The 20,001-nt window shown below is 42.9% G+C and overlaps 1 protein-coding gene across 3 annotated transcripts; it reads left to right on the forward strand.

Annotated features, from left to right (window-relative positions):
• Nucleotides 1-3,201: 3,201 nt before the first annotated feature.
• LOC112623279 (nucleophosmin-like) lies at nucleotides 3,202-4,173 on the forward strand. Of its 3 annotated transcripts, XM_025383607.1 has the most exons (3): nucleotides 3,259-3,316; nucleotides 3,611-3,830; nucleotides 3,918-4,137. In XM_025383607.1, the coding sequence occupies exons 1-3, from the start codon at nucleotides 3,259-3,261 to the stop codon at nucleotides 4,135-4,137; spliced, it is 498 nt and encodes a 165-aa protein (XP_025239392.1). The 3 variants fall into 3 exon arrangements, with proteins under 3 accessions (XP_025239390.1, XP_025239392.1, XP_025239391.1); XM_025383606.1 differs by having other exon boundaries at nucleotides 3,259-3,830; XM_025383605.1 differs by having other exon boundaries at nucleotides 3,202-4,173.
• The last annotated feature ends 15,828 nt before the right edge of the window (nucleotides 4,174-20,001 follow it).

Genomic DNA, 20,001 nt, shown 5'->3' on the forward strand with positions numbered 1-20,001 from the left:
ATTCCTTGGGTCCCTTTTAGCTTTAAGAGTCTATGATTCTAGAAAGCAAGGAGCTGTTTCTGAGGGAGGATAAAGGAAACACACGCCGGGTGCAGTGGCTCAAACCTGTAATTCCAGCACTTTGGGAGGCTGAGGCTGGTGGATCCCTTGAGCTCAGGAGTTCAAGACTGGCCAGTACAACATAGTGAGACCCTGTCTCATTACTGTTTTAACATTTTTTAATTAAAAAAAAAAAAGAAATATAATGAAAGATGAGGGAGGCAAGAAGAGACAGAATCTAAGAAAAACAAAGAAAGCTTTGGAGAGCAAGGTACATTGTACTGTAAAGTCAACATGCTCCCTGTTAACTTCCTTGGAAAAGTGGAATCAACTTTTTGAGCTTTTTATCTTTTCTTCTGTGTCCTGGCTGGCAGAAATACAAATAAGCACTAAACTGGAGAAAAGCACGGAGCTGGGGGAATAAGGACGAGAAATGGAAGGATGGATCATTTAGACACTGCAATGCCAGCCCCAAGTCTTCTAGAAATGAAGGTGACAATTTGGCCCTAAAGTTCAAAAAGGTTAAAAAGGATTTTGTGTGTGTGTGTCTGCCTGGGCTGCTCCCAATAATCTTAATTCAAGAGGATCCCCATGGTTTAATTTATCCAGAATCTTCTCCTAAACCTTTTGCAGTGTGCATCAGCTGAGATTTCAACAACAGATGGTTGCCCTGAAGGTACTTTGATAGGTGAAATTTAGAAAAGATTCTTGGTCCTAAATGGAATCTAATCTTTTACTGTCTAAACCGATTTGGATTCATTTCAGACCAACTTATTCTTAGAAATATATTTACAGAGGCTGGGTATGGTGGCTTACACCTGTAATCCCAGCCCTTTGGGAGGCTGAGGCAGGTGGGCCACTTGAACTCAGGAGTCTGAGACCAGCCTGGGCAACATAGTGAGACCCCCATCTCCACAAAAAATTTAAAAACTAGCTGGGTGTTGTTGGGAGCAAGCCCCCCAAAACCCGGCCATAAGCTGGCCTCAAAATTGGCCATAAACAAAATCTCTGCAGCACTGTAACATGTTCATAATGGCCTTAACGCCCACGCTGGAAGGTTGTGGGTTTATGGGAATGAGGGCAAGGAATACCTGGCCCACCCAGGGTAGAAAACCACTTAAAGGCATTCTTAAGCCACAAACAATAGCATGAGCAATCTGTGCCTTAAGGGCGTGTTCCTGCTGCAGTTAACTAGCCCGACCTATTCCTTTAATTCAGCCCATCCCTTCGCTTCCCATAAGGGATACTTTTAGTCAATTTAATATCTATAGAAACAATGCTAATGACTGGTTTGCTGTTAATAAATGTGTGGGTAAATCTCTGCTCAGGGCTGTCAGCTCTGAAGACTGTGAGACCTCTGATTTTCCACTTCACATCTCTATATTTCTGTGTGTGTGTCTTTAATTCCTCTAGTGCTGCTGGGTTAGGGTCTCCCCAGCCGAGCTGATCTCGGCAAGTGGCATCCATCTTGGGGGCTCGAATCCAGGTCAAAGGGTCGCTGGAGCAATGGTAGGAACAGAAAACTAGCTGGAGGATACCCAAATACTCTTAAAGCAATCCCCATGGTGAGTAAGAGGGGGAGCTTAGAAGCATCAGGGTAACAGTGGGACAGATATGGGGTCTGGTTGGTTTCACCTTGGAACTTTTTCACACTGATGACGAGGAGGAACAAGAGTATAGCAAAGTAACAGAGGAGGTTACAGAGCATGTTTATTTGCCAGCTAAAACTAAAGTGGCAAAGGAAGGAGAGGTTCATCTCTACCCTTCTGCAACCCCTCCTTACTATTTTGAAGAAAATGACCCCCCAGATCTTTCTTTTCTGGAGGACACTGTGTGAAAAGTAGTTGCCCCAGTGACTGTTTGAGCAGCACCTCAAGCGACTGCTGTTATTTCTATTCAGGCAGGAATTCAGCAAGCTAGACAAGAGGTGATTTAGAAGCTTGGCAGTTCTCTGTTAGAATACACCCCCCAGATCAACAGGGAAATATTACAGCTGCATCTGAGACTTTTCCTTTTAAATTACTCAAATAATTTAAACAAGCAATAAATCAATACGGACCAGGTTCTCCTTTTGTAACGGGACTGTTAAAGAATGTTGCTGTTTCCAGTCGGATGATTCCTACTGACTGGGACGCTCTTGCTTGAGCTTGGCTGACTCCTGCTCAGTTCTTACAATTTAAAACTTGGTGGGCAGATGAAGCTCCCATTCAGGCTGCTCGCAATGCCCAGGCCCAACCTCAAATTAATATAACTGCAGACCAACTTTTGGGGGTTGGCAGCTGGGCTGGTTTAGATGCACAAGTGGTCATGCAGGATGAGGCCATAGAACAGCTTAGAGGAGTGTGCGTTAGAGCTTGGGAAAAAATCATTTCAGGTGGAGAACAATACCCTTCCTTCAGTGCTGTAAAACAGGGACCCAAAGAACCATACGTTGATTTTATAGCTCGGTTACAGGAGTCTCTTAAAAAGATGATTGCAGATTCAGCTGCTCAGGATATAGTGTTGCAGTTATTAGCTTTCAACAATGCTAATCTCGATTGCCAGGCTGCTCTGTGACCTATCAGAGGGAAAGCACATTTAGTTGATTATGTCAAGGCCTGTGATGGTATCGAGGTAATCTGCATAAAGCTACCTTGCTGGCACAGGCAATGGCAGGACTGAGAGTAGACAAAGGAAATACTCCTTTATCTTGGAGCTTGTTTAACTGTGGGAAGCATGGTCATACTAAAAAAGAATGTAGAAAAAATCAGCAAGTCCGGCCACCAGATAGGGGAAAAAAAGAAAACTGCAGATCCTGAAATATGTCCAAAATGTAAAAAAGGAAAACATTGAGCTAATCAGTGTCACTCTAAGTTTGATAAAAATGGGAACCCAATTTCGGGAAACGCAATGAGGGGCCCGTCCCGGGCCCCATTCTAAACCGGGGCATTTCCAGCTCAGGCCATTCCCTCACCCCTGTACAATGTCTGTCCTCTGCCACAGCCAGTAGTGCCGCAGTAGATTTATGCTGCACAAAGCTGTGAGCCTTCTGCCTGGGGAACCCCCGCAAAAGCTCCCAACAGGAGTCTGTGGACCCTTGCCAGCAGGGACAATAGGATTACTTTTAGGAAGTTCTAGTTTGAGTTTAAAAGGGGTACAACTGGTGTGATTCCATCCCTGGAGCCGCATTCGTTTATCTCCATCCGCCTTCTCTCCCACCTAAGTGCATGCAGCCACCTGATGGAAGATTTGATGGACATGAACATGAGCCCCCTGAGGCCCCAGAACTATCTATTCGGTTGTGAACTAAAGGCTGACAAAAATTATCAGTCTAAGGTGGATAATGATGAAAATGAGCACCAGTTATCTTTAAGAATGGTCAGTTTAGGGGCTGGTGCAGAGGATGAATTGCACGTTGTTGAAGCAGAGGCAACGAATTACAAAGGCAGTCCAATTAAAGTAACACTGGCAACTTTGAAAATGTCTGTGCAGCCAATGGTTTCCCTTGGAGGCTTTAAAGTAACACCACTAGTGGACTTAAGGTTGAAGTGTGGTTCGGGGCCAGTGCATATTAGTGGACAGCACTTAGTAGCTGTGGAGGAAGATGCAGAGTCAGAAGATGAAGAGGAGGAGGATGTGAAACTCTTAACTGTATCTGGAAAGTGGTCTGCCCCTGGAGGTGGTAGCAAGGTTCCACAGAAAAAAGTAAAACTTGCTGCTGATGAAGATGATGATGAGGATGATGACGATGATGATGAAGATGATGATGATGATTCTGAAGATGAGGAAGCTAAAGAAAAAGGGCCAGTGAAGAAATCTGTACGAGATAGTCCAGCCAAAAATGCACAAAAGTCAAATCAGAATGGAAAAGACTCAAAACCATCATCAACACCAAAATCAAAAGGACAAGAATTCTTCAAAAAACAGGAAAAAACTCCTAAAACACCAAAAGGACCTAGTTCTGTAGAAGACATTAAAGCAAAAATGCAAGCAAGTATAGAAAAAGGTGGTTCTCTTCGCAGAGTGGGAGCCAAGTTCATCAATTATGTGAAGAATTGCTTCTGGATGATTGATCAAGAGGCTATTCAAGATCTCTGGCAGTGGAGGAAGTTTCTTTAAGAAAATAGTTTAAACAATTTGTTAAAATTTTTCCTTCTTATTGTTTGGGTGAAGGAAAAAGGACAAGATGGAGGAAGGTGAACAAGAAGGCACAATCCATGTTGCTTCCGGGTTCTTCCTCACCAACATTCCCGCGCACGGGAAAATGCAGCCCACCCCGGGAAGATGCAGATCAACCGAGCATGCGCCAGGTGATGTCAATCCGAAGAGATCGAAACTTACCTGGCCACACCTATGGAGACGTCCCTATCACGCCCTTATCCTGCCCACTGCCCTCCCCCTTCCAGTACCAATGCATAAAAGTCTGCCACTGGCAGGAGCCAGTGTGACTTCTTCGGCCCCCGCATTTGTGGACCGGAGAACATCACCCGAGAGCGCCGGGCGTGACTTCCCTGGCTCCCCCACACCTGAGGACCAGAGAACTTCGCCCGAGAGTGTGTGCATATTTGCAATAAAAGACTGCCACTTTCTTACATACTTTGGCCTCATGTTTAATTACTTAGCTCTCCTAAATTAAGTTACATTAAATTAAATTAAAACAGTTGGTGCCGAAACCCGGGATTACATTAAATTAAATTAAAACACTTATTTTATTTCTGTAACAGTTGATATCTGGCTGTCCTTTTTATAATGCAGAGTGAGAACTTTCCCTGCCATGTTTGATAAGTGTTGTCCAGGTTCCATTGCCAAGAATGTGTTGTCCAAAATGCCTGTTTAGTTTTTAAAGATGGAACTCCACCCTTTGCTTGGTTTTCAGTATGTATGGAATGTTATGATAGTACATAGTAGTACCAGTGGTCAGACGTGGAAATGGTGGGGAGACAAAAATATACATGTGAAATAAAACTTAGAATTTTAATAAAGTAAAAAAAAGGGGGGTACAAATACATACAGGAGTCATTGATTCAGATTACAATGGGGAAATTCAAATTGTTATATCTACTTCTATTCCCTGGAAAGCAGAGCCAGGAGAGCACATAGCACAGCTCCTGATTGTGCTGTATGTGGGAATGGGAAAAAGTGAAATTAAACGAACAGGAGGATTTGGAAGCACAAATAAACAAGGCAAAGCAGCTTATTGGGTAAATCAAATTACTGATAAACGTCCTACCTGTAAAATAACTATTCAAGGAAACAAATTTAAAGGTTTGGTAGATACAGGAGCGGACATTTCAATCATTTCTCTACAGCACTGGCCATCCACATGGCCAATTCAACCCTCTCAATTTAACATAGTTGGAGCTGGTAAAGCTGCTGAAGTATATCAAAGTAGTTATATTTTGCATTGTGAGGGGCCTGATGGACGACCTGGGACTATTAAACCAATTATAACTTCTGTACCTATAAATTTATGGGGAAGAGATTTATTACAACAGTGGGGAGCACAAGTTCTAATTCCAGAACAATTGTATAGCCCTCAAAGTCAACATACAATGCGTGAAATGGGGTATGTCGCTGGTATGGGACTAGAGAAAAATTTGCAAACTTTGAAAGAACTACTTCAAGTGGAAAATCAAAGTTCCCGCCAAAGATTAGGAAATAATTTTTGATGGTGGCCATTATTAAGCCTCCAGAACCTATACCTTTAAAATGGTAAACAGATAAGCCAATTTGGATAGAACAATGGCCACTAAGTAACAAAAAACTGGAGGCTTTAGAGAAATTAGTTACTGAACAATTAGAAAATGGGCACAGAGCTCCAACATTTTCTCCTTGGAATCTTCTAGTTTTCATAATTAAGAAAAAATCAGGAAAATGGAGAATGTTAACTGACTTAAGAGCCATCAATTCAGTTATCAACCCATGGGAGCATTACAGCCAGGATTGGCTTCTCCTGCTATCATTCCAAAAAATTGGCCTTTAATAGTAATAGATTTAAAAGATTGTTCCTTTACTATCCCTTTAGCTGAGCAAGACTGTGAACAGTTTGCATTTACAATTCCTCCAGTAAACAACCTGCGGCCAGGTAAGCGTTATCACTGGAAAGTGTTGCCACAGGGCATGTCAAACAGCCCAACAATTTGTCAGATGTATGTGGGGCAAGCAATTGAACCTACTCATAAAATATTATGTTATCATTGGAAAGTGTTGCCACAGGGCATGTCAAACAGCCCAACAATTTGCCAGACATATGTGGGGCAAACAATTGAACTTACTCATAAAATATTTTCACAGTGTTGCACTATTCACTATATGGATGATATACTTTTTGCTGTCCCCTCTCGAGAAATATTACTCCAATGTTATGATCACTTGCAAAATTCGATTTATCACGCTGGTGTAATTATAGCTCCTGACAAAATTCAGGCTACTACTCCTTACTCTTACTTGGGGACCTTAGTAAATGACACTACCATTGTGCCACAGAAAGTAACCATATGTAGGCCGGGCACGGTGACTCACGCCTGTAATCCCAGCACTTTGGGAGGCTGAGATGGGCGGGTCCCGAGGTCAGGAGATCGAGACCATCCTGGCAAACATGGTGAAACCCCGTCTCTACTAAAAATACAAAAATGAGCAAGGCATGGTGGCGGGCGCCTGTAGTCCCAGCTACTCAGAAGGCTGAGGCAGGAGAATGGCGTGAACCCAGGAGGCGGAGCTTGCAGCGAGCTGAGATTGCGCCACTGCACTCCAGCCTGAGCGACAGAGCAAGACTCTGTCTCAAAAATAAAAAATAAAAAATAAGGTAACCATACATAGGGGTCAACTAAAAACATTAAATGACTCTCAAAAATTACTAGGAGATATTAATTGGATACGACCTGCTCTAGGCATTCCTACCTATGCCATGAGTAATCTATTTTCTATCCTTAGAGGAAATCCTAGTCTCACCAGCCCTCAGCAATTAACAAAGGAGGCTGAGGTCAAGTTACAGCTGATTGAAAAGCAAGTCTATAAAGCTCAGATAAATAGAATAAATCCAGAGAAGACTCTAGATTTGCTAATTTTTTCAACTCAGCATTCACCTACTGGTGTTATTGTCCAAGAATAGGACTTAGTAGAGTGACTTTTTCTTCCACATACTAATTCACGGACTCTAACTCCTTATTTAGATCAAATTGCTACTATGATAGGGATTGGGAGAACTCAGACTGTTAAATTACATGGATATGATCCTGGAAAAATTATTGCCCCTCTCACGAAGGCACAAATACAGCCAGGTTGTTGTTTTTTGTTTTTTGTTTTTTTTTTTTTGAGATGGAGTCTCGCTCTGTCGCCCAGGCTGGAGTATAGTGGCATGGTCTTGGCTCACTGCAAGCTCCGCCTCCTGGGTTCACGCCATTCTCCTGCCTCAGCCTTATGAGTACCTAGGACTACAGGTGCGTGCCACCACGTCCCGCTCATTTTTTGTATGTTTAGTAGAGATAGGGTTTCACCATGTTAGCCAGGATGGTCTCAATCTCCTGACCTCGTGATCCATCCACCTCGGCCTCCCAAAGTGCTGGGACTACAGGCATGAGCCACCGTGCCCAGCCACAGCAAGCTTTTATAAATAGTCTTACTTGGCAAACCCCTTTAGCTGACTTTGTGGGTATTCTCAATAATCATTTTCCTAAAACGAAGCTATTTGTTTCTGAAATTAACTAATTGGATTCTCCCTAAAATAACTAAATTTAAACCAATTGAAGATGCTGAGAATATTTTTACAGATGGATCTAGTAATGGTAAAGCTTTTTATTCTGGCTCAAAAAGTAAAGTTTTCCAGACATCCTATACTTTAGCTCAAAAAGCAGAGCTTGTAGCGGTAAATGAGGTATTGGCTGCTTTTGATATGCCTATTAATGTGATTTCTGATTCTTCATATGTGGTTCATTCCACACAGTTAATTGAAAATGCTCAGTTACGATTTCATACAGAGAAACAACTGATGACTTTATTTACCCAATTGCAAACAGCAGTTAGGAGTAGAATGCATCCTTTTTACATCACTCACATTACAGCTCATATACCTCTTCCAGGACCTTTGACTGAAGGGAATCAAATGGCTGATCGCCTAGTTGCTAATGCAATATCTGATGCTAGATATTCACAATTTAACCCATGTTAATGCCTCTGGTCTCAAACGCAGATACGACATTACCTGGAAAGAAGCTAAAGCTATTATCCAGCGATGCCCAGCTTGGCAAATGGTGCCTTCCTCATCTTTTACAGGAGGAGTTAATACTCAACGAAGACTGGAACCTAACTCTATTTGGCAAATGGATGTCACACATGTTCCCTCATTTGGGAGACTAGCTTATGTACATGTATGTGTGGACACCTTTTCTCACTTTGTCTGGGCTACATGCCAAACAGGAGAGTCTTCTGCCTGTGTTAAACGTCACCTTTTGCAGTGTTTTGCGGTGATGGGCATTCCAGCTTCTATTAAAACATATAATGCCCCAGGCTATACTAGCCAAGCTCTAGCTACATTTTTCCCTATGTGGAATATTAAACACATTACTGGTATCCCATACAATTCTCAAGGACAAGCCATAGTGGAAAGAATGAATCTCTCCCTAAAACAGCAGTTGCAAAAGCAGAAGGGAGGCAGAGAATATAGATCCCCACAGATGCAACTGAACCTAGCATTATTAACTTTAAATTTTTTGAGCCTGCCCAAAGGCCAGATGTTATCAGCAGTTGAACAGCATCAACAGAAACCAGCTGCAAACACAGAAACAGAACAACTGATTTGGTGGAGAGATCCAATAACAAAAAGTTGGGAAATAGGTAAAATAATAACTTGGGGTAGAAGTTATGCTTGTATTTCTCCAGGCCAAAATCAACAGCCAATTTGGATACCATCAAGACACCTGAAACCTTATCATGAGCCAGATACCAAGGAAGAGACTCTGGGAGGATCCTGAGGACCCCCCGGTTGCAGCCATGTCGATACTGACGCTGAGGAGGACCTCAACTGTCATGAGCAACACCCGTCGAACACAGCCACCCACCTGGGGACTGATCAAGAAGCTGTCACAGATGGTGGAAGAAAACCTGAGGAAAGCAGGACAACCAGTCACAATGAATAGTTTAATGGTAGCTATGATAGCAGTTATCACCACTGCCGTGAGTATTCCTTCGATAAGGGCTGGTAATAATGCCTGGATGCAATCACTATGACACAGTCACACATGTTTTCTGATCTCAGTATTTACCATAATAACTCTGCTCCTATAATTGAGGCATACTGCCCTCAAAAACCTATTTGTAAAAGTATGGCAAAAGTTCCTATTACTGGAACCACGGTGGTATAGTGGCACCGCAACCTCAAATGTTTCGGCCCACTCTAGGAGCTTAACATAAGGATTTGTGGAAACTATTAAATGCTCTTAATAAGATCAAAATTTGGGAAAGAATAAAAAAGCATCAAGAAGGACACCCTACAAACTTGTTTTTGGATATTGCAAAATTAAAAGAACAAATATTTAAAGCATCCCAGGTACACCTGACCTTAATGCCAGGAACTGGAGTGCTTAAAGGAGCTGTAGACAAATTAGCAGCTAGCAACCCATTAAAATAGATAAAAACACTCGGAGGCTCTGTGATTTGAATGATGACTGTGCTTTTAATCTATGTTGTTTGTCTTTGTATAGTCTGCAGATGCAGATCCCAACTCCTGTTGAGAAGTAGCTCACCATGACAAAGCTGCCCTTGCTTTTATCTCTTTGCAAATCAGAGAAGGGGGACATGTTGGGAGCAAGCCCCCCAAAATCTGGCCATAAACTGGCCCCCGAACTGGCCAAAATCTCTGCAGCACTGTAACATGTTCATAATGGCCTTAACGCTCGCACTGGAAGGTTGTGGGTTTATGGGAATGAGGGCAAGGAACACCTGGCCCACCCAGGGCAGAAAACTGCTTAAAGGCATTCTTAAGCCACAAACAATAGCATGAGCGATCTGTGCCTTAAGAGCATGTTCCTGTTGCAGTTAACTAGCCCAACCTGTTCCTTTAATTCAGCCTATCCCTTCGTTTCCCATAAGGGATACTTTTAGTCAATTTAATATCTATACAAACAATGCTAATGACTGGTTTGCTGTTAATAAATATGTGGGTAAATCTCTGTTTGGGGCTTTCAGCTCTGAAGGCTGTGAGACCCCTGATTTCTCACTTCACACCTCTATATTTCTGTGTGTGTCTTTAATTCCTCTAGCACTGCTGGATTAGGGTCTCCCCAACTGAGCTGGTCTCAGCACGTGTGGTGGTGTGAACCTGTGGTCCCAGCTACATGGGAGGCTGAGGCGGGAGGATTGCTTGAGGCTGCAGTGAGCCATGATCATGCCAGCCTGAGCAACAGGGGAAGATCTTGTCTCCAAAAAAAAAGAGAGATGTATATGGAAGAAAAAACTAACAAGAAGGGGTGATAGACAGCATAAGGCATGTAGGAGAAAGGGCATGTTTCAGTTCGAGCAACTGGGTGGGTATTGTTAACTGTTTAGTGAGATGGAAAATCAGGAATTTGGTTTTAGACATGTGATCTTATGAGCTATAACTCCTAAATGAAACTATAACTCCTCCTGGGGAATATGTGCATTTTAAAGAAGAAAGCTCTCAAGGATCAAAAAAGGTGAAACCAGAGTGGTGGATTGGCAAGCAGTTGGGTTGTCATTTTTTAATCAGGGATTCAAAAATGGGCTTGGAGAAATGCCTACGGAGAAGGCTCTCAGGGCATAATGACCACATTGTTATAGAGATGGGCACAGACTCCGGAAGAAAGCCTGGGACATTTCTTCCTCTACCTCCTCTAGTCTACATCCCTCCCCTGCCTTTTTCCCTAAGATTTGTTCCAGTGCTTCAAACCTGAGGTTTACTGGAAAATTTCCCCTCAGTTGCTCCTGACTATACTTTGATCCAAAAGGCTGGGTGAGATCTGCCTCACCCTGCAGTCCCTCCCAGAGCAGCCCTCACCTCTAGTTCTCAAGCTCGTCACCCTTGAGGGAGGAAAAAGCTGCCAGACTCTCCCTGGGAAAGGAGACCAATTCATCTGAAAATCAGTGACAGGAAGAAGAAGCTGCAATTGCTGGAACTGAATATTCACACAGAGCAAGAAAGAGAAAGAGAGGCAGGAGCCAGGTTTCCTGAGCTCTGATTCTCAGAGGCCTTGCTCTTCTCCAGAGTTATCCAAGCCCAGCTGTTTCTCCCAAACCCATTCAGAGGAGCCCCTTGGAAAAACAACAATCCTCAGATCAAAAGAATTTGTACCCAGAAATGTTCCTCATAACAAATTCTTGTCTCTCTCCATCTAAATACCTACCACTTGCTTGGCATTTGAAATGTTTCAAGTTATACCAGCTTGAAGAAGCTTCCTATTGATCTCCACTTATTATACTGAAGTTAGACTATGAAGCCATCAAGAAAACTTGGTTTATAGTATCTACAAAATCAGTTAATCTAGAGGAAATCCTCATGCTTTTATAAAAGCAAGTTTGCTTTTCATGTAAAATTATAATTATTTATTAAAATGGCAAAAGAAACAATAACCACTCCATTAAAAAGGATATGCAAGTCTGGGCATGGTGGCTCACACCTGTAATCCCAGTACTTTGGGAGGCCGAGGCGGGTGGATCACGAGGTCAGGAGATCAAGACCATCCTGGCTAACACGATGAAACCCCGTCTCTAACAAAAATTTAAAAAATTAGCCGGGCATGGTGGCGGGCGCCTGTAGTACCAGCTACTCAGGAGGCTGAGGCAGGAGAATGGCGTGAACCCGGGAGGTGGAGCTGGCAGTTAGCCGAGATCATGCCACACTGCACTCTAGCCTGGGCGACAGAGCGAGACTTGTCTCAAAAAAGAAAATACAAAAATTAGCCGGGCATGGTGGCAGGCGCCTGTAATCCCAGCTACTCAGGAGGCTGAGGCACGAGAATCGCTTGAACTCAGGAGGTGGAGGTTGCAATGAGTTGAGATCACGCCACTGCACTCTTGCCTGGGCAAAAGAGTGAGACTTCATCTCAAAAAAAAAAAAAGGATATTCATTTTAAAGTTGTATATAAAATATAATTGCCTATGTACAATTAAGTTCCATTTTCACTGATTGTTAATGAGTAATCCCTGGTTTCTCACCTGGGAGCTGCCTGGGTCCTGTTCTGGGCCCAAGAACCCCCATTGGTAGATTGGTATTGGCATCATCTCAACCTCTGCAAGGTCAGGCCTGCTGCTGTCAGAGTCTCTGCTGCAGTCCCAGTGCCTGGCACACAGCCTGCCTTGTCTTAGGGGACCAGTGATATTTCTTCAAGAATGAATGAGTGGACACAATCCAGCACTAGGACTTCGGGATAAACTGAATCTGGTTGGATTATTTCTGGAGAGGCTGAAAGGAGATAGGATTTAAGGAGTAAATATTAATCCAAACAGAAGAGCTAACACCAGAGGAGTATCGAATATGCTGTGATTCTGTTTTCTCCCCTGAGAGACTTTTCTGAGGACTATGTCAGAGATAAGGTGAAAGTTTGGGCAGAACAGGTCAGGAACTTGGGGTATCAACAGGGAAGTGAAGGGATTCCTAGGCTCGAAACAAAGCGTGGGACCTGGGTGTCACTATTGCTGGTGCTGGCTTTGTGACATTCGAACAGGTCATCGGCTTCCAGATGAGATTTGATCTCCATGAAACCTTTCTGGAAATCAGACTCCTTCCAGAATGGCTTAAACATTTCAAAACAATTTGACAACATACATCTTTACAATGAGCTATACTGAAATTAAGGAAACTTCAGTTCAAGGCCACATTCCTCAAAGCATGTTTTTAATTTTTTTCTTAATACCTTAATAGGGTTTTGTGGAAGAAAAAAAGAGTGGGTAAAACCAATGTTAACCTGATTTCTTTATCGTAATTATCAGAGCCTTTTATATATATTATATATAAAATATATTATATATTATATAAAATATAATATATAATATAATCTATAATATATTTATATAAGTATAGTTATATGAAATATATATTTTATAAAATATATTTATATAAAATATAGATTATATTTTATAAAATATATATAATTTAATAAAATATAGATTATATTTTATAAAAATATATAATTTATATGAAATATAGATTATATAAAATATATATATATTTTTAGATGGAGCGTTGCTCTGTCACCAGGCTGGAGTGTAATGGCACCATCTCGGCTCACTGCAACCTCCACCTCCCAGGTTCAAGCCAGCACCAGCAATAGCGACACCCAGGTCCCACGCTTTGTTTAGAGCCTAGAAATCCTTTCACTTCCCTGTTGATACCCCAAGTTCCTGACCTGTTCTGCCCAAACTTTCCCCTTATCTCTTACATTGTCCTCATAAAAGTCTCTCAGGGGAGAAAACAGAATCATGGCATATTCGATACTCCTCTGGTACTAGCTTTGCCTCAATCTCCTGAGAAGCTGGGACTATAGGCGTACCACCACACCCAGCTAATTTTTTTATTTTTAGTAGAGATGGGGTTTCGCCATGTTGGCCAGGATGGTCTCAATCTCTTGACCTCATGATCCACCTGCCTCGGCCTCCCAAAACGCTGGGATTACAGGCGTGAGCCACTGTGCCCAGCCTAATATTAATGTACATATATACATTATGAATCGCCAAGATAATGTGTATGTGTGTGTGCGTGATCTCGTAAGACTAGAATTCTGCAGAATCTTTTTTTGGGAAATACTGACTTACTGAGTAATTCTACCTTCCTCTTACATACTTTTTTGCTGCAGAAAGTGTCAACACCTTTCTCTTCAGTGTCAACATTCATAAAAAAAGTGTCAACACCTTTCTCTTAAGTGTCAACGCCCATAAGTGTCAACACCTTTCTCTTCAGTGTCAACACCCATAAAAAAGTGTCAACACTTTTCTCTTAAGTGTCAATGCCCATAAGTGTCAATACCTTTCTCTTCAGAGGTCTTCATTTTCTTTGTGTGTGGCATGGCAAAAGCCAAAATGAAAGTTTAAAGATCCAATGTGTGTAGATATATATACATATACAGATAGATAGATAGATTTTTTTCTTTTTTTTTTGGAGACAAGGTCTTGCTCTGTCACCCAGACTGGAGTGCAGTGGTGTGATCATGGCTCACTGCAGCTTCAACCTCCTGGGCTCAAGCCATCCTCCCGCCTTCGCCTCCCAAGTAGCTGGAACTACAGGTGCATGCCACCATACCTAGCTTATTTGTGTATTTTTTGTAGAGATGGGGTTTCGCTATATTGTCCAGGCTGGTCTTGAACTCCTGAGCTCAAGCAATCCACCTGCCTCAGCCTCTCAAAGTTCTGGGATTATAGGCGTAAGCCATCATGCCTGGCCAAATATGCATTTTTAAATAAGAAGGAAGTAAGTTTTTCTTACAAAGTAAGTTTTGTCTTTTTGCCTATTGAAGCCAGGAATTTTATTATTCCTTTTTTTATGTATAAAATAGTCCCTCAGTGACCAACACAAACAGAAAAATATAACAAAACGGCTTTCCAAAAGACGATGAAGTTAGAAAAACAATTTTACCAAAATATAACTTTAAAAAATATACTTAAATAAAACTACCACAAAACAGAGATACAATGTGATTTTACCACCATATATTTGAAAAGTAGAATGACTCATTATTTTAATATTTCCTAGGAGTATTGTTTTATGATTTGCCCAAGGATTTGATTTAATTTTCTAGTGGCCCCAAAGGTGGCAATATCTGCTTATGAAAGCCTTGATTTGGGCTGTGTAGGCTGCCATAGTTTTTTTCAGACTTTTCTTTTCGTTAAAACGAGATTGCACTATAGGTCAGCAGTGTCACCCATGCTTCCTAGACGCTTATATAATCAGAATTTACTTCTTCCTTTTATTTGCAATAACACATTTTTTCATACTTAATGAGTGTAAAACATTCTCTGAGAGGAATCCACAAATGTTGAAATTTCTTCCTCCTTAGGAAAAGACAGTAGATTGTCTATTTATTTATCCTTCATTTCACTCAAAATATTTTCTTATAAATTCCCTGCAGGCTTTCTCTCTTCCTTCCTTTCTATGGAGATTTGTGAATGTGACACACACACACCTGATAGTAGTGGCATGGGCCTCGGCCCATCCTCGTTTGTCTTTTAAGAGGTGTCCTCAAAAAAAAAAATTTACAAAAATTAGCTGGGCATGGTGGTGACACCGGTAATATCAGCTACTTGGGAAGCTGAGGCAGGAGAATCACATGAACCTGAGAGGCAGAGGTTGCAGTGAGCCAAGATCGTGCCACAACACTCCTGCCTGGGCGACAAAGGGAGAATCCATCTCAAGAAAAAAAAAAAAAAAAGAAGAGGCATCTACAAGAGTTTGAAATTAAATTTTTTATTCCTATTGGTGTAATATTTATAGTTTTTTTTTTTTTTTTTTTTTTTTTTTGAGTCAGGGTCTCTGTCATCCAGGCTGGAGTACAGTTGCATAATCTTGGCTCAGTGCAGCCTTGACCTCCTGGGCTCAAGATCCTCCCACCTCAGCCTCCTGAGTAGCTGGGATTACAGGAACGTGCCGCCACGCCTGGCTAATTTTTTATATAGACAGGGTTTTGCCATGTTTCCCAGGCTGGTCTTGAACTCCTAGGCTCAGTGATCCTCCCATCTCAGCCTCCCAAAGTGCTGGGATTATAGGTGTAAGCCACTATGCCCAGCCTTATTTATGGATTTTTAAAAAATGAACAACCTGCCATCATCCTCAGCAAACTAACACAGGAACAGAAAATCAACCACCACATGTACTCACTTATAAGTGGGAGTTGAACAATGAGAACACATGGACACAGAGAGGGGAACATCACACAGTGAGGCCTGTCGGGGGGTGGGGCATGGGGAGGGAGAGTATAAGGAAAAATAGCTAAAGGATGCTGGGCTTAATACCTGGGTGATGGGTTGACCGGTGCAGCAAGCCACCATGGCATATATTTTCCCTAGGTAACAAAACCTGCACATCCTGCACATGTACCCTGGAACTTAAAAATAAAAATAAAAATGTCTAATAAACGTAAGACATTTTCAACTTCACTAGTAGTCAAAATTCGGAATGCAAGTTAGTAAGTTATCACATACCTAAGAAAGAAAAGGAAAATTAAAATAAATAAATAAAAATAAAAACAACCACACTAAGCCCAAGTAGGCCCAAGTAAGAAATATATCTCAGCCAGGCAGGGTGGCTCATGCCTGTAATCTCAGCACTTTGGGAGGCCAAGGCGAGTGGATTTCCTGAAGTCAGGAGCTCAAGACCAACCTAGCCAACATGGTGAAACCTCGTCGCTACTAAAAATACAAAAATTATCCAGGCATGGAGGCAGGTGCCTGTAATCCCAGGCACTCAGGAGGCTGAGGCAGGAGAATTGCTTGAACCCGGGAGGCGGAGGTTGCAGTGAGCCGAGATAGCGCCATTGCACTCCAGCCTGGGTGACAGAGCGAGACTCCATCTCAAACAAAACAAACAAAAAAAATGAAATACATCTTAGTCATTGAAGCAACTCTTATTTGACTATCATATGCTCACTTTTATACTCTGACAGGTGCTTCTCCTCCCTGTAGCATGAAGGAATACAGCAATAAAGGCTGAGGCTGTCCTGAAGGATACCTAGAGAGGCAGCATGGAGGAAAGGTGCACAGTGAGACTCCAGGATGAGCCGCCCACGCAGTGCTGAAGATTCTGGGCTGCCCTCTGAAAGCACGGTAAGAAAGTGGGTGGTCCTGAGGTCAGGAGATTGAGGCCATCCTGGCTAACAAGGTGAAACCCTGTTTCTACTAAAAATACAAAAAATTAGCTGGGCGTGGTGGCGGGCGCCTGTAGTCCCAGCTACTCAGGAGGAGGAGACAGGAGAATGGCATGAACCCGGGAGGCGGAACTCGCAGTGAGCTGAGATCACACCACTGCACTCCAGCCTGGGCGACAGAGCAAGACTCCATGTCAAGAAAAGAAGAAAGAAAGTGTGTGGTCCTGAGCTCTGAGAGCTGCCCCCATTCCAGTGGGGATTTTTCCTCAAGTGAGATTCTTCAGAAAATCCATTTCCTTTTTCTTTTTTTTTAGAGACAGAGTCGCGCTCTATGGCCAAGGCTGCAGTGCAGTGGTGCAATCATAGCTCACTGCAGCGTCAAACTCCTGGGCTCAACTGATCCTCTCACCTCAGCCTCCTGAGTAGCTGGTGTATGTCACCATGTCTGGCTAGTTTTGTTTGTTTGTTTGTTTAGACTGAGTCTGGCTCTGTCACTCCCACTGGAGTGCAGTGGCATGAACTTGGCTCACTGCAAACTCTGCCTCCTGGGTTCAAGCAATTCTCCTGCCTCAGCCTCCTGAGTAGCTGGGATTACAGGCATGCAGCACCATGCCTGGGTAATTTTTTGTATTTTTAGTAGAGACAGGGTTTCACCATGGCCAGGCTGGCCTCAAACACCTGACCTCAAGTGATCCACTTGCCTCAGACTCCCCAAGTGCTGAGATTACAAGCACGAGCCACTGCATGGTTCCATTTGCTGTACAAATTGGAGTGGTGGCTGGATTACAGAGTTGTTGTGTAGCTCAGAGACAACCGTGCAGGTTATAATTTCTCTACTTGCCTCCTGGATTCATTTTTCATCCTTCCTTGTCCTGCTCTGTGCCCAAGGAGACTGAACCAACCCCTTCAGATCAGAGGGCAAGAGGAGACAGGGGCCAGGCTTTATTCTCTACGCCTTTGCTTAGGAGCTGTGTCTGTTGGTAGCTGTCATGCTCCATACCTATCACTCCCATCAGGTGGCCTGTGTCGCCAGGCTCTAATACCACTTTTCTCTCCCCTTGCTCCTTTAGTCCTAGGGGAAATAATGGTTTCCTGGAGCCAGACTTTGGGTGCCTCATGCCACAGGGTATGGATTTAGCTAGTACCCACGGCAGTTGCCTGACAAGACTATTCTGTTTCTTTGTGGCAACCTCCACAAATCACAGGACTGGATTTATGTGATATTTAAAATCTTAAAGATTTAAAGATTTTCGAGTAGATGAGCACATAAGATCAGATATGTAGTCTAAGAATATTAACCTAGTAGAGTATTAAGTATATGGGAAAGGGAGAGAATGGAGATGACACCAGTGAACAAACACTGCCATGGTCCCTGTCAGTGGTGATGACAGGTGAGATACACAAGGTCAATGGGAAGGTTCCAGATAGACATCTACTCCAAAGGAACCAGAAACAGATTGTCTTCGGGGGACACAGTGGAACGATGTTTCAAGTAGGAATCTGCCAATGTTGTCTTTTCTGAATTTCCTTTTGTGGGGAACTGCTCCTCTGCTACTCTATGTGATTTTGATGAGGCTGCCAATTGCAGAACTCTGCCCCTCTGACCACAGAGGGGTGTGTGTGTGATAGTGGTAGGGGCAACCAAGAATAGTACGTCAAGCCCAGCCCATCTTAGTGCCTCATTCTCTTGGGCAGAGTGATTGATCTAGGGATGGCCATGTGCCTGAATCTAGGCCAGTCAATGCCTTTTTTGGTGACTTTTCCGTTTGGAGCTGAAGGAGAACGGGCCTTACTTTCAGAAATATGTGAATAGGGACGCCACGGCCTCTTTTTTTCCCCCCATAACATGAAGAACAAAGAAAACATAGACAAGTGAGTGGAGGGTGAAGCTGGTGACTTCCTTAGGGTTCCTGAGTCTAGTCAAACTGGAAGTGAGATCAATTTCTGGACTTCCCAGTTATGTGATCCAGTAAATCTCCTTTTATGCTTAAGCTAGTTTGAGCTTTGAGTTGGGTTTCTGTCACTTGTAATCGAAACAAGTCTGAACTTCAAAAAAAAAAAAAAAAAAAAAAAGGTGAGGGGGTGTCAGGCACAGTGGCTCACACCTGTAATCCCAGCACTTTGGGAGGCCGAGGCAGGCAGATCACCTGAGGTCACGAGTTTGAGACCAGCTTGGCCAACATGGAGAAACCCTGTCTCTAGTAAAAATGCAAACATTAGCCGGGCTTGGTGGCACATGCCTGTAATTCCAGCTACTCGGGAGGTTGAGCCAGAAGAATTGCTCGAGCCTGGGAGGCAGAGGTTGCAGTGAGCCAAGATAGTGCCACTGCACTCCAGCCTGGGTGACACAGCAAAACTCATCTTTAAAAAAAAAAAAAAAGTAACATGTTCTTCTTATTAGAAATAGGCTTAAGAAACTTCCATGAGTCCACAGTAAATTCAATGGAATGAATGCTTAAGCAGATATGATCTAAGGAAGTTTTATTAGCAAACTATGGATAAAAGGTGTTTAGGAGAATGTTGGGGAAACTAGTTTTGCTCATTTTCATTCTTTATTTTCCTTCTTATGCCAGTAGTTTCTGCTTTTGAAATTCTAAGAGGAAAAGAAACAGTAAGTGTAGTCAGCCAAGGGAAAAGATATAGACTGGGAAGCAGTAGAGGAAGCCTGGGAACAGAGTGATGGAGAAGGGAATTATGAGAAACGCCATGGCATATGAGAGAGCTCCAGCCTGGGAGTCAGGACCCACGTACAGTCCTGGCTCTGCCACAAATGTGCCATCTGCCTGCATAAGCTAGTGTGACTAAGTTGTGATTTCTATACCTGAGAAATAAGCAGGCCTGGAATAAAAGATGATTAATATTCCCTTTCAACAGTCTATTATTCCAGTGTGTCCCTATTTTTAGCAGGAACATGAAGGAAGCAAGGGATTAGGGAGCATCACTATTAGATTCATAGCTGTGAAGACAGTTTCCCAGAAGGGTTCCCAGGAGGTCTGGCTTGGAGGGCAGCTGCTCCAATGCCCCCAGACCAAGGCTCAGATCAAACCACAGACAGCTGAGGCTCTGGCTTTATCCTGACATGGTCAATGAACGGAGGAACCAAGGCAGGTCTCCTTGTTTTGCTAAATAGTTAATGCAATCCCTTAGGCAGGCAGGGTAAAACCAACCTCATTTCCTC

The sequence above is a fragment of the Theropithecus gelada genome, chromosome 4, assembly GCF_003255815.1.
Source record: "Theropithecus gelada isolate Dixy chromosome 4, Tgel_1.0, whole genome shotgun sequence".
Classification (NCBI taxonomy): domain Eukaryota; kingdom Metazoa; phylum Chordata; class Mammalia; order Primates; family Cercopithecidae; genus Theropithecus; species Theropithecus gelada.